At 45.1% G+C, this 25,803-nt stretch overlaps 2 protein-coding genes and 1 long non-coding RNA gene across 3 annotated transcripts; 2 read left to right on the forward strand and 1 right to left on the reverse strand.

The window, feature by feature from the left end:
* Window positions 1–5,537: 5,537 nt before the first annotated feature.
* LOC136477115 (uncharacterized) lies at window positions 5,538–5,953 on the reverse strand. The gene is made up of 3 exons (XR_010763856.1): window positions 5,850–5,953; window positions 5,673–5,786; window positions 5,538–5,584 (listed from the first exon to the last, which is right to left on the reverse strand). It is a non-coding gene; the product is annotated as an uncharacterized lncRNA (long non-coding RNA).
* Window positions 5,954–13,146: 7,193 nt separating this feature from the next.
* Window positions 13,147–13,563, forward strand: LOC136453804 (L-type lectin-domain containing receptor kinase SIT2-like). The gene is made up of 2 exons (XM_066454365.1): window positions 13,147–13,290; window positions 13,357–13,563. Exons 1-2 carry the CDS (start codon window positions 13,147–13,149, stop codon window positions 13,561–13,563), a joined length of 351 nt encoding a protein of 116 aa, XP_066310462.1.
* Window positions 13,564–18,468: 4,905 nt separating this feature from the next.
* On the forward strand, window positions 18,469–20,631 carry LOC136477119 (L-type lectin-domain containing receptor kinase SIT2-like). Its single transcript, XM_066475156.1, has one exon. It carries the CDS (start codon window positions 18,573–18,575, stop codon window positions 20,598–20,600), a length of 2,028 nt encoding a protein of 675 aa, XP_066331253.1. The 5' UTR covers window positions 18,469–18,572; the 3' UTR covers window positions 20,601–20,631.
* Window positions 20,632–25,803: the final 5,172 nt, after the last annotated feature.

Below are 25,803 nucleotides of genomic sequence, written 5' to 3' on the forward strand. Positions count from 1 at the left end.
GACGCCCCTGTGACAACAACGTTGGAGCTGCAGCATTAACTGCGCCCTCCCAGTCTCAGTGTGACAGACTGACAGTCTCCGTGTGGTTGCGCCGTAGGACTTGAAAATACAGCGGGGTGTTTAGTTCAAAATTTGTGGAGGTCACATCGAATATTTCGGAGACGTCGGAAGGGATTTTCGGATACTAATAAAAAAAACTAATTACATAGCTCGCCTGGAAACTGCGAGCCGCATTTATTAAGCCTAATTAATCTATCATTAGTGCATGTTAGTTACTGTAGCACTTATAGCTAATCATGGACTAATTAGTCTTAAAACATTCGTCTCGCGATTTCCAACCAAACGGTGCAATTAGTTTTTTTTCGTCTATATTTAATACTCTATGCATGTGCCGCAAGATTCGATGTGATAGTTTGGGGTGAAAATTTTTTTGAACTAAACCAGGCCTCAGAGTATATAGATTTATAGATGGCTAAACATTTAAACAACCCTAGGCCCATCAACCAACCCATAGTCTCTTGTTTTGTCCTGGCCTAGGCACGGCCCGACACTGCTCGATGCATAGTATGCCCACGGCAGACCAGTCTTTTTTCCGTGTCTGGGGTGATTTCAGGGCACGACGCGTCAGCCTACCCAATATGATTAACAGCAGGCTTAACGTGGCCCACTAAACCCTGCACCATATAATCCCTCGTCGCTACACCTCTTAACCCTAGGCTCCACTTTGCCCCGCACCCGCGCCGCGTACCCTGCTCCTTGTTGTGTCTCGGTCGTCACTCTCTCATCTTGCTCATATGCCAATGACGGACGAAGGTGCTTGTTTTTGTTCTCATCTTTACCCACCTCCTCTACTTTCTGTCCCTCTCGCCTTCCCCCTCTTTTTTGGCTCCTTGTAATAACAGGCAGTGATCCATGAGCTAATAGCAGTCCTCTACCTGGCGCATCAACTGTTGATAGAATATCGTCGGCAGTCCTTCGAGGGGTATCCCACGAATGTAGATTGATCGGCAGAGAGGCGTGTAATCAAGAACAAGAAGACAACAGAGACACACGAGTTAGACAGGTTCAAGCCGTCAGTATGATGTAATACCCTACTCCTGTAGTATGTTGGATTGTATTGGCTATCGTATGATATTGCGTGTGTTTGGAGGGGGCCCTGTCCGCCTTATATAGTCCGGGGGCAAGGTTATAAGTTGGTTATATCTGAGAGATAACCGGAAAGTAATAACAGATTACAGGAATCATGGGATCGTACGTATCCTAACAGATCTCGTAGCATCTTCAGGATATCTTCTCAATATCTTGCGGAAGACGCCGAGCAAAGTCGTGCCCTGTAAGGCTTCATCTCGTAGGCTGAACCGCCTCTGGGGGCACAACTCATGTGGTCTACCGTGGATATCCGGGGTCGTACCCCTCATAGGATCCGTCCCCCCAAATCCTAGTCTCCCTCTCCTCTTCTCCTAGATCCATGGATATTGGTCGTCAACGGCATCTCTGGTGCTCTCTTCTTCTAAATCCATGGATGTTGGTCTTCAACGACATCTCTGGTGCTCTGGTAGCGCATGCATGCAAAATCCTAACACTAACTTCTTATTCTTCTTCCTTTCTTTGTATTTGTGTTGTCTTAACACTAACTTCTTATTCGTCTTCCTTCTTTGTATTTGTGTTGTCTGCCTATCCACCTTACCTTTTTCTTGTTCTTGTAATTTGTTGGCCAATGCTTGCACCGTGTGGATGTGGCAACCGCCGTTGAGGAATAGATCGGACTTCCACTGACTACAAGCTGATGATGATAGGGGAGAATAGTGATGGAGATGGTGATGGTGACTTGCTGGCCGTTCAGCATCAAGTATGTAACATATCGTGTTGCGTCATTTGTTTGGCCATCTATAAATTCGAGCTTACCACTGCCCACCACCCGCGACATGAGATTTCCTTAATATTGGCCTTGCATACGGAAGAAACATATGAAATCCAAGTAAGATAAAACAAAATTGATTACATCAGTACATATGCTAGCACTTTGAAACTTAAAAACCATAGTGAAGTATCCAAATTAAATTTCAATTGCATCATTATGTTTGTTGTACTAAATGCTTCAAAACCATATATCCCACTTTGGTGCATTTTGATAAATTTTCATTTGAAAATATTTTTCTCATTAAATAAAACATTTTATTTTGATTAACTAGGGATAATGTTATAAGTTTGAAATAACATGTTCCGCCTTCACAAAAAAAATATTCTAAGTTCAAGAGAATAATATTCTAGAATTAGCTAGGACAATAAAATTCTAGATTCAAGTGAACGATATTCCACAATATTCATATCTAGTAGTTGAAAAAGAGTGTTTTTTTCTACTACCCACAAGACTAGATGGATAGGCATGTGAACCCGCCAGATTTCATTGTAACTGAATAGGAAAACATAATCACTGATTATTGTTTGGGGGTCATCTGCATCTAACCCTAAGTTGTGATATAAGGTGGAGTAGGGCTCCTTATGAACATCTCCCTGCTCCACAATGAACCATAGCATTCAGCGCACGAGTAATACAACATCCACATATATCAGCTTGTTCGTTTGGTTTGTGCTTGTCGTATACGATCGTAAATTTTCAGCCGGAACAGTATTTTTCTCTCACACAAACCAGCCAGCAGTACTTCTTCACGAACCAGCAACGATACGAACCAGCCAACCGAACAGGCTGATTGGACATAGGGCACCACCTTAAAAATAGTCTAAATTTCCATGTCCCGAGCTACCCCTCTAATCTACTATACACAATACATCGAATTCATTGCTGCAGGCAAAAAAAATACGAACAAAGGAACATACCATGCAGACTATATACAACAACAACAACAACAACAACAACAAAGCCTTTAAGTCCCAAACAAGTTAGGGTAGGCTAGAGTTGAAACCCAACAGAAGCAATCAAGATTCAGGCATGTGAATAGCTGTCTTCCAAGCACTCCTATCTAAGGCTAAGTCTTTGGATATATTCCATCCTTTCAAGTCTCCTTTTATTGCCTCTACCCAAGTCAACTTCGGTCTTCCTCTGTCTCTCTTCACGTTACTATCCTGACTTAGGATTCCACTACGCACCGGTGCATCTGGAGGTCTCCGTTGCACATGTCCAAACCATCTCAACCGGTGTTGGACAAGCTTTTCTTCAATTGGTGCTACCCCTAATCTCTCACGTATATCATCGTTCCGAACTCGATCCCTTCTTATATGACCGCAAATCCAACGCAACATACGCATTTCCGTGACACTTAGCTGTTGAATATGTCGTCTTTTCGTAGGCCAACATTCTGCACCATACAACATAGCAGGTCTAATCGCCGTCCTATAAAACTTGCCTTTTAGCTTCTGTGGTACCCTTTTGTCACATAGGACACCAGACGCTTGCCGCCACTTCATCCACCCTGCTTTGATTCTATGGCTAACATCTTCATCAATATCCTCGTCCCTCTGTAGCATTGATCCTAAATATCGAAAGGTATCCTTCCTAGGCACTACTTGACCTTCCAAACTAACATCTTCCTCCTCCCGAGTAGTAGCGCCGAAGTCACACCTCATATACTTAGTTTTAGTTCTACTAAGTCTAAAACCTTTGGACTCCAAAGTCTCCCGCCATAACTCCAGTTTCTGATTCACTCCTGTCCGGCTTTCATCAACTAGCACTACATCGTCCGCGAAAAGCATACACCAAGGGATGTCCCCTTGTATGTCCCTTGTGACCTCATCCATCACTAAAGCAAACAAATAAGGGCTCAAAGCTGACCCTTGATGAAGTCCTATCCTAATCGGGAAGTCATCCGTGTCTCCATCACTTATTCGAACTCTAGTCACAACATTGCTGTACATGTCCTTAATGAGCCCGACGTACTTTGTTGGGACTTTATGTTTGTCCAAAGCCCACCACATAACATTCCTTGATATTTTATCATAAGCCTTCTCCAAGTCAATAAAAACCATATGTAGGTCCTTCTTCTTCTCCCTATACCGCTTCATAACTTGTCTTATTAAGAAAATGGCTTCCATGGTTGACCTTCCGGGCATAAAACCAAATTGGTTCATAGAGACCCGCGTTATTGCTCTTAAGCGATGCTCGATAACTCTCTCCCATAGCTTCATAGTATGGCTCATCAACTTAATTCCCCGGTAATTTATACAACTTTGAATAAACCAAAATTTGTGCATGAAAGGCCTTCGTCATCCACCTAAGCCACGGCTACCCAGACTAAGATGAGATAGCTAATTTAGGCTGAACATACTTATCTCGGCCACACAAGAAGAGTGGTCGGAGCCTTGCTCTGAGATCCGGCCTGGGCAAGAAATGGGTGGTATTAGGCCCAACACAGATGCCATGCGCATGCAGCCCATTCCCGCCACAAAAGTACTCAAATTGATCCGCGGATGGAGCCATGCCCATCAGCCCATGGAGTGGAGACTCCTCCGAACATGGTAGTAGTTGCAGGCGTGGAGCAGCACACAGAGCGTTTCCTTGATCATTCAATTCAAATAAACTAGTATAGTGCTCGTGCTAACGCCACGGCGTTTTTTTAGGGATGCACATATAAACAACCAAATACGATGCAGGCAGAGGTACTATCAATGTTGAACAAAGCCCGCTTAATCATGCATGCGATCGACCATGACCATGGCCTGCTGCCCCCACACATTGTTCTTTGTTTCTAACAAACAATGTCCAGTGGTGACCATGGTAGCTGAAAGCCTGTAGTACCATAATCATCATGGTACACACAAAATCTAGTTTCCCAGGATACAATACTGATGTTGTGGCCCATATCATGGAAATACTCAGCAACTGTAATTCCTGATGGAAAAAGATACAATATGACTGTTAATAGAAACCCTGTGCTGAACAACAACAATTTTCTAGAATATGCGGTCACCGAAATCTTGTGTTAATTAAGTAGTACATGTTTGTGCTGTTTGTCATTGCCTCGAGAGCTCGCCTACAAGTTATTATTATTGCTGATGCAAGCTTCAGAAGACAAGAGAAAGATGTAGTAAATCTTCACGTATAACTGATAGAGATATATTTGGACAGAGGAGATTTGCAGAGTGTTCTATAGTTCAAGCAGATTCTTCTTTTACCAAGCCATAAACCGTAAAAGTATTTAAAATGTTGTGGTGATCTATGGCTTTGACGTGTTCTATATTTGGACAGAGGAGATTTGCACAGAGTGTTCTATATTTGGACAGAGGAGATTTGCAGAGTGTTCTATACGTTAGCATGTTGTGGTGATCTATGGCTTTGACGTGAAGCACACCTCCCTGATTATGACAAGGACAAGGAACTTTTGCATTTACCTGCGTTGCAATGGGAGCCAAAAATTTGAGGGGAAGGAAGGAACTTTTGCATTTACCAGCAAGGCAAGATGTCATTGATATCCTGGATTCAGAGATCCATGGGCCAGGCAGGAGGTCTTGGATGTGACTTCCAGTGGTGACCTCCTCTTGTCACCACTGACTTCCGCTGGTGGCCTCCTCTTGTCACCACTGCTGCATCAGACTAGAACCTCCACTTACCAATATGCAATTCACAAAGCTACAAACATGAGAAACAAAAATTTCATCACCAACCACAAATTTTTGAATTGACTGATGGATTGAAGTAACAAATTTTCGAATCATACATTTCCTGAACTCCTTCCAGCAAAATCACCACATGAATCGATCATTTCATCCATGTTACTACAAGTGCCTACGACGATCATTAGTTAGCCACAACGAAACAGGGCTCGTTAATCCTAGACAGATTCAGAAGAAAATACATCATCAATCCCAGACCAGATAGGGAAGAAAATAGATACCGAAACAATAGGACTCAACATTGAACTCTTGTACTATAGTGCCATTAGGATTGCATGAGAAGCTGAAACGAACATGTGGCGAGTTCACACAAGCCGACAGTTCCTCGACATGGCAATGGCGACAAGCACGCAGAGTGGACGACGAAGGAGGCCGCCACCGTCGCGGCCTCATCCTCTGAGCCACCACCGTCCATGAAGTATCACCAAGAATTGGGAATGTTGAACATGCATTGATCTGGAAAATTCAATGTCTACTACATGGTTGTTGAACCCAATTTTATTTATTCAGACATGATTATTTAACCTTGAATTATGATGCCTCCTGCATACATTTTTAATCTGGGATCAATCCTTCAGTCAGAAGTGGATTACAAAGACAAGCAATATTGTACTAAGCAACAAAATCCGAGACATAAGAAATCGACAGTGCCCCAAATAGCTAGATAGTTTGGACCTCACGACGACATGCGCTGCAATACGAGGCATGCACCGTGTAGGCTTGGATCATTGGGCGTCGTTTAAACCTTTCCAAAATTTATTTAATATGGCACTTTAATCAATTCACCTCGAAGCATTTTTTGTATGATGGGTATGTGCAGTAGTGGCTTGCGTCGAGAAAACAACAGAAGAGATCATGGAGTGCAGTTTAGAATGGAGCAAGGTACAAGATATCATCTATTACCTGCGTTACTCTTCTTTAGAGAAAATCATGGAAACAAGATGAAATTCAGGGAGTGCAGTTTAGAATGGCCACGGCGGTACCCTAGCAACACAGGCACCCCGAGCGCCGCCGCCACGCCCCTCGGACCTGCTCTTCCTGGTCTTGGACTGCACGGCCTTGGCCAACCCGCGTGCTCCCACGCCTGCCATGTCGTGGACTACTGGCACAGCCGGATGCTCCACGCAGATCTCCTCCCCGCCGCACTGGCGCGCTACCCGTCCGCCTCCCACCTCGACCTCTTTCTCTCTACGCGAGCGTCCCCGATGCAGCCCTTGATTCTGCGCGTCTCAGGCGCAGGCACATAGAGCAGCGCAGCCACCCGCCGCCTGGACTTGTGCTACCCACGATCGAGATCGCCTAGCCTGCACGTCGATGATGGAGCCAGCCTGCACGTCCACGACGGAGGCGGCGGGGAATCACATAGGAAGGATGAGCACCGGAATGGAGGAGGGATGAGCAACGTATGTGGAGGCAACGTACGTGCTGCGGTGAGGCTTCGTTGGTGCGGAGGCAGGAGATCGAGCGGAGGCGGACTTCGCATGGAAAGAGCCGTGGATACGCAGTACGTCAATTTTTCTCGCGTCAATATTTCTTTTTCCACGACGCGTGGAGGGGGAGGAGGAATACCATACAAAATATGCTGATCGTTGGATCGTGCGTGAGTAATGAGAGAGAATATTGAGAACAGATCTAGGCGGTTGATTCAGATGTGGTTGGTTTTGTGTGTATAATTTTTGGGGTGCATTTAGGATGGCCATCTCAGCGGGGGACGCTTTTCTGGGTGGACCAAACGAAGAAAACTTGGTGCATTAGTAGGGTAGATAAAAAGAAGAGCATTTCCTTGCGCTGCGGCCCAATCCGCGACGACAAGTCTACAGGAGAGGAAAGCGACGTGTATCCGATCGAGCCAACCATTCAGACCGGTCCATCTCGACGGCTAGTGCCAACTGGCACGTCGAGTCAAGTCAACCACCGACGAGCGGATGGATCGTCGCCTTTCTATCTCTAAGCCGTCGTTTCAGGATAAGAAAAATTATAAATCCCCGTCGTCCTCATCCGATATAGTGAAGATTTGTTGGCTGGTGTTCGTGTTTTTTTCCCTTCTTCTTTAAAAGAGTTTTCCACGTTAAAATCTCATGTCCTCTATATTTGATTTACTGTTCTTCGTCGTTTATATTGCATATCCTTTCTAACATAAAGGAGTTCGTCGCCGAGGTCGTCAACATCGACCGTCTCCGGCACTGTAACCTCGTGCAGCTGCTCGGTTACTGCTGATAGAAAGGCGAGCTTCTCCTGGTGTACGACTATATGCCCAACGGCAGCCTTACCTATACTGCAAGGACGACGACAAGACCATGGCCACACTAGATTGGACGCAGAGGTTCCAGATCATCAAAGGCGTCACGTCAGGGCTGCTGTTGTTAGTTGATCTCCACCAATAGGCCCAACGGTCAATTAGGCCCTTGCCTCTGCGCCCTGATCGGGGGCGCCCAACCCTAACTGGTTGGTGGGCCTCTGTTGCACAGCACATATATATAGAGGAGTGGGGAACTAGGCTCAGCTCACGAGGTTGAACGGAGCCGCCACACCCACCTACAGAGAAACCCTAATCCGATCCTAAAGAAGTGCTGCCAGCGACGGGATGTGCCCCACCAACCTCCGCCGTCGCCCCTGCAGCGTCACTGCCGCCACCACTGTACCTCGCCACCGAGCCGGAGCTGCCTCGCCATCGGTGTCCGTGAGGTCACGACGCTACTGTCCCAGGGCGACTAGAGGAACTCTAGTGGAAGTGGTCGTCCCTGGATCTACGGTTACACACATAGAGGTACACATTTGATCCTAACAATGGTACCAGAGCGAGCCCACATTTCTGTTTTTCTTTTTCAGTAAATTGAAAAATGGAAAATGGCTCAAAAGAAATAGAGAAAAGAGAATTTTCCTGTGGGTAAAATTCAAGAAATTGAGTATATGTTTTCTGCTGCTAAAGAAAAAATATATTCTCTAGTGGTTTTGAACCGACGTGATATTTAACTGGAGAAAAAGAAAGTTTTTTCGGTAAATATTTATTTCCTGGAAATTGATTAATGGATTAAAGAAAATAGAAAAAGCAATTTTTCCCTGTGGGTAAAATTCAAGAAAAAGAAGGTTTTCCACATATAAAGAAATTGTTTATTCTCTAGTTAATTTGTACCAACGTGATATTTAATTGGAGAAAAAAAAGTTTTTCCGCTGCTAAAGAAAATGTTGATTCTCCGGTTATTTTGAACCAATATGGTATTTAATTGGAGAAAAAAAATTTGACATGATTATGATGTTGTTATTTTCTGACCAACGTTGTTAATAATAATATCATAATTTTACTGATTTATGCATTAATTCTATTTCTGTCCAATGGTGATGTAGAATTAGTGTATAAGAAAAGTTGATAATTTTAATGATTTATGCATTAATCCTACTTCTGACCAACGGTGATGTAGAATTAGTGTGTAAGAACAGTTGTGAAAGTTAAAGTTTTATGCATTAATACTATTTCTGCCCAACGGTAATGTAGAATTAGTGTATAAGAATAGTTGTATGGTTTGATTTTGACCAATGTTGGAATCAAGGCATGCAAATGGTGTTATTTATATGTTAATAAAAAGTTTAACCTAGTTTTCATCTTGTCTAAGGTGGACTAGGTAGTCACCTCACCGTGTTCCACTGAGATTGTGGCACCGGTGAGGGAGACAAAAGAGAATGATGCCACTTGGGCAACTAAAGAAAGGGACTTTGAAACCCAAAAGATGTCCTATGGCTTTTGAGCATAGAAAGTGGGTCACTATAAACAAGAAATGTTTGGCTGTGATAAAGAACATGCTTAAACCTACAATTGTAGGCTCAATCCCATAATGTGACACAGTCACCGAGTACCTCGATAGAATAAAGAGTCAGTTCACTGGCTCTTCAAAGACATATGCCACTTAGCTGATAAAGCAGCTGGTCACAGAGTGTTAATCTAGAAAAGGTGGCATAAGAGAGCTCACGATGCGTTGTCGAAATTATGGCACTATCGTTCAGGCCATATTTCGAGGTGGAGAATAGAAAGACTAGTTAAGAATAATATTCTTCCTCCATTAGAGCTCTCAGATTTAGAAAAATATAGAGAATGCATAAAAAAAGTATGTAAAGAAGATTAAGAAAGATGACAAAAGAAACATAGGAATTTTATAGATTATTCACACAGACATCTGTGATCAGCTTTCCTATAAAGAGTATGGATGGTTATGATTCGTTCATAACGCTCACATATGATTACTCCCATTATGGCTATATTTATCCAATCAAAGAAAGAAAAGATGTATTGGATAAATTTAAGATATTAAAGATTAAGATAGTCAGGTCTGACCGTGGGGGAGTACTATGGTTGGCATACCCTAAAAGAATAGCATAGTAGCCCAGTATTCTACACCGGGCGAACATCAGCAGAATAGAGTAGCTAAAAGAATCAATCACACCCTGATGAATATGATGGGTAGTATGATAAGTTACTTCACCTTACAGTTGAGCCTGTAGATGGAGGCGTTGAAAACGGCCATTCATATTCTCAATAAAGTATCAAAAAAGTCGGTGTCCAAAACACCGTATGAGTTGCGGACAGAAAGAGTACCCTCACTAAACACTTGAGTGTGTGGGGGAGCCCTGCTGAGGCTAAAGTATTTAACCCAAACATTGAGAAGCTAGATCCCAAAATAGTAAGTTGTCATTTCATTGGCTATAAAGAAAAGTCAAAAGATTTTCGTTTCTACTGTCCAGAGTGACATACAAAGTTTATGAAAACGAGACACATTGTTTTCCTAGAGGATGAAAAGATGAGGGGGAGGTAGCTCGAGAAATTGACCTTGAAGTGAAGCGGGTGTATGCGCCCACTCCAATGATTCATGAGCCAATTCTCTCACTACATGCTGTCGTTGCACTGATAGTGCAAGATACTATGGTGTCAGCACCTGTTGTTATTCCGCCTGTGACAACAATGAATGAAAATGAGAAACATATTCTTTAGGATCCTATAGAACCTATTGCCACACATGAGGAGGAGCAACAATAGCCTCAAACAGAACATGTGCCAAATGTGAAGGCCCCTAGAAGGTCTCAAAGAATTAGAAAATCAGTTATTCCTGCTGATTATGAAGTGTACAACACCGATGAATTTCAAATGGAGGATGATCTCACCTCATTTGAAGAAGCCATGAAAAGTGATCATTCATCGAAGTGGCTTGAGGCCATGGAAGATGAAATAAAATCAATAAATGCCAATAAAGTTTGGGACCTAGAAATAATTCCTAAAGGAGCCAAAACAGTAGGCTGTAAATAGGTCTACAGAACAAAACTTGACTCTCAAGGGAATATAGAAACATATAAAGCGTGACTTGTGGTAAAAGGCTTTATGCAAAGAGAAGGGATTGATTACAATGAGACCCTTTCTCCAGTCTCATGTAAAGTTTCCTTCAGAATAAAAATGGCATTAGTGGCACATTACGATTAAGAATTATATCATATGGATGTAAAGACGACATTTCTCAACAGAGACTTGGAGGAAAATGTTTACATGGCACAACCGAAAAGTTTTGTCATGGAAGGAAAAGAACAAATGTGATGCCACCTAAAGAAATCCATTTATGGATTAAAACAAGCTTCAAGACAGTGGTACTTGAAGTTTGATCAGACAATAAAGAATTTTGGGTTTTAAAGAGAATGTAGAGGACAATTGTGTCTATATAAAGTAAAGAGAATGTAGAGGATAATTGTGTCAATATAAAGTTTAAGAATAGGAAGTTTATCTTCCTTGTCCTGTATGTAGATAATATCTTACTTGCTAGTAGTGATGTCAGTCTACTACTGGGGACAAAGAAATTTGATATAAAAGATCTTGGTGAAGCCTCATTCATTTTAGGGATCGAGATTCACCGAGATAGAAGAAAAAGGGTATAAGGACTGTCACAAAAGGCATATATGGAAAAAATCTTAAAGAAATTCAGTATGCACAAATGTAGTCCCTCACCTGCTCCTATAGTCAAGGACGACAGATATGGGGATTTTCAATATCCCAGAAACCAATATGAGCTCAATTGATAAAGTGAAAGTGGTTTCATATGCTTCAGCTGTTGAAAGCTTGCAACATGCTCAAGTATGTACGCGCCCTGACTTGGCATTTGTTACCGGGTTTTACTTGGCAGATTCCAGAGCAATTCTGGAATAGAACACTAAAATTAGTAAAGAAAGTCTTGCATTATTTGCAAGTAACAAAAGGCCTCATGATGACATATAGAAGATCTGATTCATTCCATATAGTGGGATATTCATATTCTGATTATATGAGAGTGAATACATATCCAGACGCGGATTTTCTATCATCTCACAAAGGGGAGCTATTTTATAGAAAAGCTCAAAGCAAACTGTCACTACATCATCCACAATGTATGACGGTTTGTAGCGTGTTATGAGGCAACGGGCAGGTGAACTGACTAAAAAAGTTCATACCCGGTTTGAAGGTGGTTGACGACATCTATAGACCACTTAAGTTGTACTGCGATTATAATCTGGCAGTACAGTGTGCTCACAACATAAGTCAAGTGGTGCTGCCAAACACATTGACATAGAGTATTATGTTGTGAAAGATAAAGTCCGGGATCAAGTCATAAATCTTGAGCATATAAGTACAGAAAGGATGCTCGCGGATCCGCTTATAAAAAGCTTACAACCCAACATATTCAGAGAACATGGTGTTCAAAGAACATATAGCTAGCATGGGTTTAAGGGAAAGCCTAAAATTCCTGGACAAAAGAAGGCCCAAAGATAAGTATCTATTTCAGAATAGAGTAGTGTGTTGTAGCTGTTAAGTCTATCAGAATTGGCTGTGACGATGAGACATGCTCTATGCACTAATCTGTAATGGAATGAACAAAAGTAAATGATATGAAATTGAAATATGGAATGAGATCAAGGGAGAGAATGTTAGTTGATCTCCACCAATAGGTCCAACAGCCTATTGGGCCCTTGCCTCAGCGCCCTAATCGGGGGCGCCCAACCCTAACTGGTTGGTGGACCCCTGTCGCACAGCACATATATATAGAGGAGTGAAGAACTGGGCTCAGCTCACGAGGTTGAACGGAGCCGCCACACCCACCTATAGAGAAACTCTAATCCGATCCTAAAGAAGTGCTGCCAACGACGGGATGTGCCCCACCAACCTCTGTCGTCGCCCCTGCTGCATCACTGCCACCACCACTGTACCTCGCCACCAAGCCGGAGCTGCCTCTCCACTGGTGTCCGTGAGGTCACGACGCTACTGACCCAGGGCAACTAGAGGAACTCTAGTGGAAGAGGTCGCCCCTGGATCGACGGTTACACACACAGAGGTACACATTTGATCCTAACAGTTGTACATCCATGAGGACTGGGAGCAGGTCGTCATCCACCGAGACATCAAGGCCAGCAACGTCTTGCTCGACAGCGAGATGAACGGACGGCTAGGAGACTGGTCTCGCAAGGCTGTATGACCATGGAGCCGACCCGCAGACAACCCATGTCGTTGGCACGATGGGGTACCTTGCGCCGGAGCTGGCGCGGTCAGGGAAAGCGTCCCCTCTCACCGACGTGTTCGCCTTCGGGGCGTTCATCCTCGAGGTCATGTGTGGACGGAGAGCCGTGGAGCAGAGCATGACCGACAGCTGGCTCATGCTGGTGGACTAGGTGCTCGAGAACTGGCAGAAGGGATCGCTCGCCGAGGTGATCGACCCGAAGCTCTAGGGGAATTACGACGACGACGAGGCCATGCTGGCGTTCAAGCTGGGGCTGCTGTGCTCACACCCGTTGCCCGCCACGAGGCCGAGCATGCGGCAGGTGATGCAGTATCTCGACGGCGACATGCCTTTCCCTGAGCTCACGCCGTCGCACCTCAGCTTCAGCATGCTGGCCCTGATGGGATACAGCGATCCACGAATATTGGGATATTGAGATATCCATGATGCATTTTAGTTCGATGGATGGGACGAGTCATTTTTCTGTTTGGTTGGATGGATGAAGGTAGATGTGGTGAGAATATTTGACTAACTATATCTATTATTTAAAAATAATAACAACTAATTAGACACTAATAAATATGCACTAATACTAATTTTGTCATGATAATCACTAATTTAAAATAAAATGTGTTAATTAGCACCATTAATATCCTAATTAGCACACTAAACATGCACTAATTAACTTATTAGCACTTATCAAAACTTATCTTAATACTATAATTACTAAGTAATAATATAACATATTAATAACCCTTAATTTATTTACTAATGACAAAGATTACAAGACATGGATAAGTTAGTCCGTCAGATTTTCCTGGACCAGAAAATCTGACATCTGGAGCTATATTCTCTATTCATGGATTTGCTTATCACAGTAATCCATCTAACCATCCCGTCCATGGATTAGTCTAGAAGTCGATGGTAGGAATCTGAACGCATGTGACTACGTGAGGAGAAGACGATAGAGATAGTAGCAGGTATGCTTGAAAATAGGTAGTCTGGACTCGCCTGCCATAAGTCCAGAATCATTAAATCATAGTCGAAGTCAAAAGAGTGGCAACACATAGCACAGAGACCGGCCACCTAAACATTCAACCAAGTGTTAGTTGCACTTCATTTTGCAAAAATTTTCAAGATTCTCCATCACATCAAATCTCTGGATGCATGCACGAAGCATTAAATATAAATAAAAAATAAAACTAATTACACAGTTTAGACAAAATTCACGAGACGAATCTTTTAAGGCTAATTAGACTATGATTAGATATTAATTGTCAAATAACAACGAAATGCTACAGTACCATTTCCCAAAAATTTTCGCGAACTAAACAAGGCCAAGGCAATCAGTTCTACGGTGGTCTGATCTATTGGGCGGAACACAAACAGCTGATCCGGAACATAGAAATCAATCATCACATATACGACATGGAACATTGGAAGGAAAGATGCCGACGAGTATACGGCAACAAAGCACTAACGGAGATACAACTAGTGGCTGTAATCAGGCAAGAGGTGGCGATGCAGATGGTGGACGCGCTAACCGGCATGGCTTGATTTCTATCTTTTTCACCCTTTCCTTTTCTGTTATCATCCCTTATTGGGTCATAAGACATTAAGGTTGTGTTTAGTTCCCAAAAATTTTCCCAAAAAGTGCTACAGTAGCCATCACATCGAATCTTGCGATATGTGTATGGAGCATTAAATGTAGACGAAAAAAAACTAATTGCACAGTTTGGTTGGAAATCGTGAGACGAACGTTTTGAGCCTAATTAGTCCATGATTGAACACTAATTGCCAAATAAAAACGAAAGTGCTACGGTAGCCAAATTTCCAAATTTCACGAACTAAACATAGCCTAACTACTAATGTACATTATTCAATCCCTACTGAAATGAAAAGACAGAGCACCAGCCATTGACCTAAAAAAAAAGATTTCGAGATAGGTAGCAAATATGGGGGATTAGATTGGGATCAGAGGTACGTCATGGAAAGCTTCAGGTAGAAGGAAGAGAGTAAGGCAGCAACTGCATGTATCTGGCTTGGCTTATCAGCCAGCCAATAGTATTTTTCTCTCACATCAAATCAGCCAGCAGTACTTAATTCAGCCGAAACGAACAGGCTGGAGATATGTTCTGTTTCTGAATATGCCATTCTGAATCGCCGCTGCTCTGATCTTACAAGGTGTGTTTGGGTTGAGGAATGAGTTAGTCCATCATCTATTCATTTCTCACTTTTTTGTTTGATTTGTGGAATGGAATAGGTTGGTGCATCGTCACCTTATTTCTCACGAGCTAATAATTAATATTAATATGGGGAATGGAGTCATTCTATCAAATTTGAGAAATTGATTCATGATATAGACCACCTCATCTAGGATAAACAGCATGTTCGCTCGATTGTATTCGGCTTATAAGTCATGGCTTATCAGCCAACGAATATTATTTTTTTCTCACATCAAATCAGCCAATAGTACTTTCAGGCATGGCTTATAAGCCAAACAAGTCCAAACGAACAGCACCAAAGTAATTCTCAAACCAAACACACTCATAGTCTCAATCAGCCAAAAACTCAAGTAGGCCATAGCCCATATTCCTCACGGAGTGCTCTGAACTATTGAAATTGAAACATTAGAAAATTATGAGAAATGTGGCATTTGCATGGATACAGGCATACAACCAGATGAGTTTGGTTTTTATAGATACATAATTTTTACTATGCACCTAAATAAACAATGCAAAGCCAAACAATTTAAAACTAGAATGGATGTAGTACTCTACGGTGAAATCATAGTTGTTACTTTTACCAGATTTATCGTCATTTCTAGTTTTAGTAAAGATTCGTGCTTCTAGTTAGTTTTTTTTTTCAATAGCACAAAGTTGGATATAATTTGAGCTGTAGAATTTAAATTGAGATGACTGGAAAAAAAAAAAGCGTTGTTAGCCTCGAGAATATTCCGCGGAAGTTCATATTCTTAGGCTACGGAAACTACTAAGGCCCTGTTTAGTTCCTCCTCAAACCCAAAATATTCTGGATTTTGGCCCAGCATTCTGGGAAATGGATCTAAACACCATCTAGGATTTTTTGGAAAAACATACCTATTCTGAATTCTGGATTCTGGAGTCCAGAGATCAAAATAAGCCCAAATTTAGCCCAAATGTACGTGCTCTCGCACTCAACTGCTCGCCCGCTCGCTCGTAACTCCCCGGCCGCGAACGCGGTCTCCGGGCCGCCGCCGCCACGCTGCTCGCTCGCAACTCCCCGGCCGCGAATGCTCTCTCGCCCACTCTCTCGCACGCTGTCTCCTCTTCTTCTTCCTCTTCCCCTCTCCTTCTCCTCCCCCTCTCCACCTACACCCACCGGTGGCGGCGCTCAAGATCCGGCGGGGACGGGCGGGACGGCTCCGAGGCCTGCGGGGACGGGCGGTGGGGCGGCTCCAGGGCAGGGCACGTTCGGTGGCGGGCCTGCTCCGGGGCAGCGCGTATCCGGCGGCAGGGCGGCTATGGGGCAGAACGAGGCCGGCGGCGCGGGGCCGTCACCGAGGCGGGTTGGATCTAGCGGTGAGGCCGGCTCCGGCGGCGGTGTGGCGCGGGGGCAGCGGCGGGCGACGCTGTGGGCGTGCCGAATCTGGCGGCGGGGCAGCTACGTGGTGGAGCGGGAAGAAGCACGGAAGAAGAAGAAGCTGGTGCCTGGAAGAAGAAGCAGCTGGTGCCATCGACTGTGCCTGGAAGAAGAAGCAGCATGCATGGCAAATCTGTAATATTTGTGTTCCCATTCTTGATTTTGGGTGGAACTAAACAGGTGCATGAGATTTCTTGGATTTTGGATTTGGGGTTTCTAAAAAGTTGGAATTCTGGATTCTGGAAATTAGGAGGAACTAAACAGGGCCTAAACGTCAAGGAGATTTGCAGATGTGAGAAGTTTAGGCCTAAAATAGCATGATACGAAATTGCAAACACTCATTTGAATCTTCTTTTAACCCCGAACAATAGAAGCTTAGTATTTTTTTTATTATAAGGAGTACTAAAGTTTGAGTATAAAACATGCTCTCTTAGTCTAGACATATTAAGTTTGATAAAAAAATATAAAAAAAAGACTAGGAAACAAACGATGATTTACTTCTCTAGTCTAGAAATAAGAAAAAGGAGAACACTCAAGTCATTGCACAAGTCAATCAACCAACCAGTTGGAGTAATGCTTTGAATGGACCGGTTGTTCTTTACAGTACAGATGTGAACAGAATCGATTCATCCTAGGCCACGTTTAGTTGCGCCCGAAATTGGCGCCGCCGGATTTTCAGCGATACTGTAGCGCATTGTATTTGGTAATAATTGTCCAATCATTGACTAATTAGGCTCAAAACGTTCGTCTCGCAAAGTACAACCAAACTGTGCAATTAGTTTTTGATTTCGTCAACATTTAATACTCCATGCATGTACCGCAAGTTTGATGTGACGGGGAATCTTTTTTTGCATAGTATCAAAGTTGGGAGTTGGGGGTGAACTAAACATGGCCCTAGTAAAAACAACATTATTTTTTTTCTCGAATACGTAAAAACTTTACGTATCATTATATTAAGTAGAAGAGTTTAGACAAATATACAACACGTTTGTATCGAGCGCCGTAGGAGGTCAACCTAACACAGCCATAGCTGGACCGTCCAAGTAAGAGACCTCTAGATTCGATATTACATTAAAGGAAGCAACCAATACCTACACAACGGGGCGACCTAGCAGGTGGCCTTGCGTCTTCGCGGCTACCTGGCCTGAACAGCCGGGAAGAGCTCGTCAAGCGCTTTGGCCTCGGATGCAATCAGGTCGCCGCCGAATAGCTTCTCATAGGCCTCCAGATTCGACGCGGATGGCGTTGATGGACCCTTAGTGAAGCTCATGCGCTGCATGATCAGCAGCTCACCTCGCTTGGAAGCAGGTACTTGAGAGAGGGGCTAAACCGTCAACCGCCTGCTCCGCCACGGTATCACTGGCTTAGCAAGAGGCTGCTTTGGAGGCTCACATCAGTGGAGAGTCTCTCTTACGCACCACTTCGTTGATGAAGCTATCGAGGCGGCGTTTGGTGGAGTCGTCGATGTCCTCAATCAGGTGGGTATCCACCGACGGTGAACTAAGAGGGGGTGAGTCCACAGCCCAGTAAATAGGGCGCGGAGGTGGTGTCCGCAACGCACCGGAGACTACTGCCGCTGGGTCCTCATCCAGCTGGGAGGCCGTCACTGCCGGGTCCTCAACTGTGGTTGGAGGGCCACCCGCGGTGACAACCGGCGCTCAAGAGAAGGCCACGCGGTGCTACGACTGCTGGCGAGCGAGGCAACGTACTCATCCAACGTCGGGTCCTCCGTGATGTCAACCTGCCATTTCTATTGCCGATAGCAGATTGCACACTAATGCAAAAAAGCATCATTCAGTTTAGGCCCTATTCTGTACATCCACCATGCCACTGCTTGTGCTCCTCCTCTGCGTTAGCCTCAACCTTGTGCACTCCTCCGGCGGCGCCATCGACTTCATCTTCAATGGCTTCGCCGGTGCAAACCTCACCGTCGACGACTCGGCCATGGTCACACCGGACGGCGTCCTCGTGCTCACCAACGGCACGTACCTGATGAAAGGCCACGGCGTGTACCCAGCCCCGCTCCACTTCCGCTCACCATCAGGCGCCGGTGGAAGCGTGCTCTCCTTCTCGACCACCTTCGTGTTCGCCATCCTCTCGGAGTACGCCGAGCTGAGCGCCTACGGCATCGCCTTCTTCATAGCCCCTACCAAGAGCTTCACGGACACGTTGCCGAGCCAGTTCATAGGTCTCTTCAACACGAGCGATGTCGGGAACGCCACCAACCATGTCTTCACCGTCGAGCTCGACACGCTACTCGACGTGGAGTTCGGGGACATGGACAGCAACCACGTCGGGATTGACATAAACGGGCTGAGGTCTGTGAAGGCCGCCTCGGCAGCTTACTACGACGACGGTGGAGTGCTCCATAACTTGAGCCTGATCAGCGGCAAGGCCATGCAGGTGTGGGTGGACTATGATGGCCCGAGCACGGAGCTCAACGTGACGCTAGCACCCCAGCGGATGCCGAAGCCCAAGAAGCCTCTTCTCTCCCATGCCGTCGACCTCTCGACGGTGATCACGGACACGTCGTACGTCGGCTTTGCCTCCTCCCTGGGCTCCATGTCGTCGCGGCACTGCATCCTTGGCTGGAGCTTTTCCTTGAACGGATCAACAGCTCCTCCACTCGACTACTCCAAGCTGCCTATGCCGCCGATAGCTGGTGGCGGAGGTGGTCGGTCAAACACGGTCCTCGAGGTAGCGCTGCCAATCGGCGTCGTGGCGTTCGTCCTCGCCGCGGTCACCAGCGTGTTTGTGTTCGGTTGGAGAAGGGTCAAGTACGCCGAGCTTCGTGAGGAATGGGAGGACGAGTTCGGGCCGCGCCGGTTCTCGTACAAGGACCTCTTCCACGCCACCGGCGGGTTCGACGACAGGCATCTGCTCGGCGCCGGCGGGTTCGGGAAGGTGTACAAGGGAGTGCTCCCGGTGTCCAAGCTCCAGGTGGCCGTAAAGAGGGTGTCGCATGACTCGCGCCAGGGGATCAAAGAGTTCGTCGCCGAGATCACAAGCATCGGCCGCCTCCAGCACCGGAACCTCGTCCGCCTGCTCGGCTACTGCCGCCGGAGAGGCGAGCTCCTCCTGGTGTACGAGTACATGCCTAACGGAAGCCTCGACAAGTTTCTGTACGATCGTGGGAGGAAGCCGACTCTGGACTGGTGCAAGCGCTTCCGGGTCATCAAAGACGTCGCCTTGGGCCTCTTCTACCTCCACAACAACTGCGAGCAGGTGATCGTCCACCGTGACGTCAAGGCGAGCAACGTTCTCCTCGACGACGCGATGGCCGGGCACCTGGGCGACTTCGGGCTCGCCAGGCTGCACGACCACGGCGGCAACCCGCGGACGACGCGGGTGGTCGGCACCATCGGGTACCTGGCCCCCGAGCTGGCGCGCACCTCCAAGGCGACGCCGCTCACCGACGTGTTCGCGTTCGGGGTGTTCCTCCTGGAGGTCACGTGTGGGCGGCGGCCCATCGAGGAAGACGCGCGCGGCGATGGCGACCGCGTCCTGCTCGTGGACTGGGTGCTCGGGCGCTGGTCCGAAGGCAGGATCAGAGACTGCGTGGACGCGAGGCTCCAGGGGGAGTACGACGCCGGCGAGGCGAGCCTGGCGCTCAGGCTGGGGCTGCTCTGCACGCAGGCCTCGCCCGGTGCGAGGCCGAGCATGCCGGAGGTCGTGCGCTACCTGGAAGGCAGCCTGGGGCTCCCGGAGCCGTCCCCGACGGAGCTGGATTTCGGCGCCATGGCTTCGCTGCAGAGCAACGGGTTTGACTCGTACGCCATGTTGTATCCGACGTCCTCGGCAGCGTCCGACGCGAGCCACGGCACGGTGTCTGATTTGTCCGGGGGACGATGACACGTTTGACATGTTGGAGCGGCACGTACGGTTGTCGGTTGGTGTATCTTCTCTTGTCTGTCAAGTGATGAAATTGCTGGCCGTTGGGCGATTAAGGTCTTGTTTAGTTTCAAAAAGTTTTCCTAAAAAGTGCTACAATAGTCATTACATCGAATCTTGCGATATGTACATGGAACATTAAATGTAGACGAAAAAAAATTAATTGCACAGTTTGGTTAGAAATCACGAGACGAATGTTTTAAAACTAATTAGTCTATGATTGAATACTAATTGTCAAATAAAAACGAAAGTACTACGATAGCCAAAATTCCACACCCAACCAAACAATGGCCTAATTTGGTCGTTGCACGCCCGCGGACCACCCGCCACCGCCGGCTGAGAAGTATTGAAGTCTCGTCAGTTCGTAGAAAGTTTCAGACGACTTGGAACAGGTTAGGACGAAGCATTGTCGCATTGATTGTCATTTAAGCCTTCTCAGAGAAGTATGAATACTGGTGTCTGGTGTCTGGTGTCTGGTGTCAAACAGCAGTGCTATTTGGACTTAGAGGACTTCAGACTATGGCTCTCTTCGTTTCGCTGAAAAAATAAGGCCTCGTTTAGATGCAAAAAATTTTGCAAAATGGCTATCGTAGCGATTTCGTTGTTATTTGGTAAATAGTGTCTAATCATAGTCTAATTAGGCTTAAAAGATTCGTCTCGTGGATTTCGTCTAAACTGTGTAATTAGTTTTATTTTTTATTTATATTTAATGTTTCATGCATGCGTCCAAAGATTCGATGTGACGAGGAATGTGAAAAATTTTGCAAAATTTTTTGCAAACTAAACTGGACCTAAGTCGAAATACTGTTTTAACTGATTTATTGTGAGAGAAAAACACTGTTCCGACATCTTCTAATAATGTAAATTTGAGACCACTTAGAGTTAATTTAGAATCTGAACTTGGCTAGTTTAATATAAACTCATCTCGTCGACAGCACGCATGACTGAACTTTCCTAGCGACACCTAGCTTGTCACAATCTGGAATAACCAGTCGTCATCAGCCATCGTTCTACAAGACCCAAACGACACACCGGAGACTTGGACCCGGCGGGCGGCCAGTCGGTAGCATGGATCATTCACCGACACGACGCATCAAATCATTCACGCATCAACTGGTACCTGAAACGATGCATAGACTATAAAACAGCGAAGAAATTAGGGCGTGTTTAGTTTCCAAATTTTTTTTTTGTCTTCTACAGTAAAAGAGCATGTTTGACACATGTATGAAGTACTAAATGTAGACGAAAAAAAACTAATTGCACAGTTCTCGACAAAATCACGAGACGAATCTTTTAAGCCTAATTAGTCCATGAAAAGCCTTAAATGATATAGTAACCCACATGTGCTAATGACCGATTAATTAGTATCATTAGATTTGTCTCGCAGTTTCCTGATGGGTTCTGTCATTTGTTTTTTTATTAGTATCTATAAACTTCTTCCGACATCCTTCCGACACATCTTATATGACATCCAAAAATTTTCATCTCCCCAACTAAACACACCCTTAGCAAGAAACATGACGGCACTGGAGCATCGTCTATCAGTTTCTTCTTCCACTTATTCCACAAGCGTTTGTCATTTATCGATACTTTCTCACGAACAAGCAGTTTTGACTGGTTGACTCGTTCTATTTATTTGAGTAGATTTTCGTCTCTAACGTAAAAGCCTAAAAGGAATGTACAGTGTCTAGAGACTAGAGACATTTTACAAGTTCCAGTCTTCTCAGGCCCGTTCGCTTTGCTGAAAAAACAAGCCGAAACAATATTTCAGCTGGTTTATTGTGAGAGAAAAACACTGTTCCGACTAAAAAAACAAGCTAAAAAAGACGGATTATAAGAGAAACGAACAGTGTCATAGACAAGATCCTGCATATATATACATTGGAAAAAGTCTACATCACCTCCCCTTTCATACTTGGTCTACTTCACCCCCCTCAACTATGAAACCGTCTGTTTTACCCCCCTGGACTCTACATGAGTAGATCTACACAGTGAATATATAATATGGTATGCTTTAGTACAAATTTTTTTTTGTAGCTTTAGATTAATTGGAAAATCCAATTTTGTCTGTAATTAATTAGAATTTATCTATAACTAAGTTATACATAGTCCAATGAGTACGAAATTTTTACTATAGTTCAAGCATACAATAATTAGCGTGTCATAAAAATTTTACCACAATTGGACCATAGAAGCTACAGCTATGAATTATTCCAATTAATTAAAGACAAAATTAGATTTTCCAATTAATCTAAGGCTACAGTAAAAAATTTATACTAAAGCATACCGTATTATATATTCACTATGTAGATCTACTCATGTGTAGTCCAACAAAATTAGATTTTTTATTTTATGATTTTTCTATGATTTACTATGATTTTTCGAAGATTCACCGAAAATAAATAAATAAAAAGAAATTCAAACCATCGGATACTTTAGCAAATCCGCTGTTACTGTAGCAAACCGCTGTCAGAAAACCGCCCAGGGGTAAAATAGACGGTTTTGGAAAGTTCAGGAGGTAAAACAGACGGTTTCATAGTTGGGGGGTGAAGTAGACCAAGTATGAAAGGTAGGAAGTGATGTAGACTTTTTCCTATATACATTGTACAACCATTTCCTTCCGTTAAAAAGTTCAATCCTATATACTAAAAGAAATGCTTGTACAATCATATTTAACTTGTGCAAGCATTGTCCTCATATACGAGTCACGCAAGAGGACTTCTCCAAGGTGACCCATTGTCACCACACTTAAATTCTTGCAATTGATACATTTCAGAGGGTTCTGGATAAGTGGATATGGCTACCCGTGATGGCACGCTTTCACCATTGAGAGGGCGCAATGCCAAGCTACGGCTGTCGCTTTATGCCGACGATGCGGTGATTTTCATTAATCCGGTGCAATCTGAGGTTCGCGCTCTCCTCAACATATTGAAAAAATTTAGAGCAGCAACTGGTTTGCGCCTCGATTGGGAGAAGTGTACTGTTGCTCCAATAAGATGCACTGAGCCGAATCTGGAAAATATTCTAGTCTTTTGTGGGGGAAAAGATGAGGTTTTCCAATGACATACATAGATGGCCAACGGGCTGGCCCGGCACGGCATGACACAGGCCAGTGAAAGCACGGCCCGATGAGGGTCGGGCCGGCACGGCACGCCGGGTCTCTCGGGTCGTGTCTTTTAGGGCCACGGGCCTGGCCTTCGGCCCAGACACGACACTATGGACCGTTTTTCGTGCCGTGCAAGCCCGCTAAGCACGACCAAAATTATGGATCGTACCAGCCCACGGCCCGTTACCCTTGCATTCATAGAATCAAACATAATCAATGTCCAAATGTCCAATACATTCACAGCGTCATACTTTTATTTTATTCACAGAATCATACAGGTACAGAATCAAAGTCCAAATGTCCAATACATTCACAGTCCAACAGAGATATCAAACTCCAAAGCCAACAAATAACAGAAATAACCAAAATGAGTTGTTTAGTGCAATGCTGCCTCATTAAAAACCTTTCTAGGTAAAACTCACTATTGTGAGAAACCCTAGAAAGGAAACAGAGTGCAGCCAGCTGTAAGGTCGAGATGGCGACTAGAGGGGGGTGAATAGTCGTTTCTAAATATAATCGCGTTGACTAACCGAAAACAAATATGGAATTAAAACAATCGGTCTAGCCAAGACTACAACCCTCTATCTATGTTCTCTAGCACCTTGCAAAGATCTTAACTAAGCAACTAAGGTGCCCGGCTAGCTAGAGCTCACCTTACCAATTCTAGAAGCAAGGTCACACAAACCTATGTCACTAGTACTTCAAATAACGAGGGAGCTCCTATACATGCTAGTAAACAAATGCACAAAGCCACCTAAACTCATTAGCAATGCTTAATAACAAGGCAACCAATGCTAAATTAGAGAGCGCAAATACTTAACTACACAAACTAAGCAATGTGACTAACAAGGTTACACAAACTAAATTAGCCACGCAAGGGATCTACTTCTATGCTACACAAGCAAGAAGGTAACTAGTGAGCTACACAAGCTAATTAATTACAAGAGCAACTACACAAGCACAATGTAGGGGGATTGCAAACTAACGGGAAGAATAATGTTGACATGGTGATTTTCTCCCAAGGTTTACGTACTTGCCAACATGCTACGTCCCCGTTGTATCGATCGCTCACTTAGTGGTTCTGCGGCTAATTGGCATCACCCGCCAAGCCCGTACGTCGGGCACCACAAGAACCTACCCTAAAAGTGAGGGTAGCTCAATGACACGCTCAACTAGAGTTGCTCTTTGCGGCTCCTGCGGGGCGAGCACAATGCCCCTCACAAAGCTCTTCTTCGGAGCACCGCACAAGTTTCTTACGGGCTTCAACGGAGACCACCACCAAGCTATCTAGGAGGTGGCAACCTCCAAGAGTAACAAGCACCACCGGCTTGCAACTCAATTACCTAGTGCCACTCAATGCAACCTCACGATACAATCACACTAGAATCGCTCTCTCACACAATCAGATGATCACTATCAAGCATATGTGAGATGGAGGGCTCCCAATCACTATCACACAAGCCACCAAGGTTCTAGTGTGCTTAGCTACCGGTACAAGGCCAAGACCCCTTCTATTTATAGCCTCCACGAAAATAAAGCCGTTGTACCCCTTCACTGGACACGGCTCGGGGCGACCGGACACGCCGGTCAGATCGACTAGACGCTGGACCCTAGCGTCCGGTCATGCGATGCACAGCACGTGGCCCCTGCTTCAAACGTTGATCGCTCGATCTCAATGGTCAAGTGATGATCAGACACAGCAGTCTGATCATGACCGAACGTAGGACCCCAGCGTCCGATCACTTCCAGTAAGGTTCCACTCGTGACCGGACGTGTTCGGTCAGTCAGATCAGATGCAGCATCAGCGTCCGGTCCTTTCTCCTCTTCTCTGTGCTGCCACATGAGCAAGACCGGACACACCCACCTAGCGTCCGATCACGAAGTGACATATCATCAAGTCAAAGACCAACACCTATGCCTTCACTGCTGCCACTGACCAAACGCAGGACCCAGCGTCCGTCACTGCGTGACCAGCGTCCGGTGCACTCTGTAAAACCCTGTCTTTTCTATATAGGGCACCGGTGGCACCGTCAGACTGTTCGCACTCTACGGGCGAAC

This window comes from Miscanthus floridulus, chromosome 1 (assembly GCF_019320115.1).
Source record: "Miscanthus floridulus cultivar M001 chromosome 1, ASM1932011v1, whole genome shotgun sequence".
Taxonomy (NCBI): domain Eukaryota; kingdom Viridiplantae; phylum Streptophyta; class Magnoliopsida; order Poales; family Poaceae; genus Miscanthus; species Miscanthus floridulus.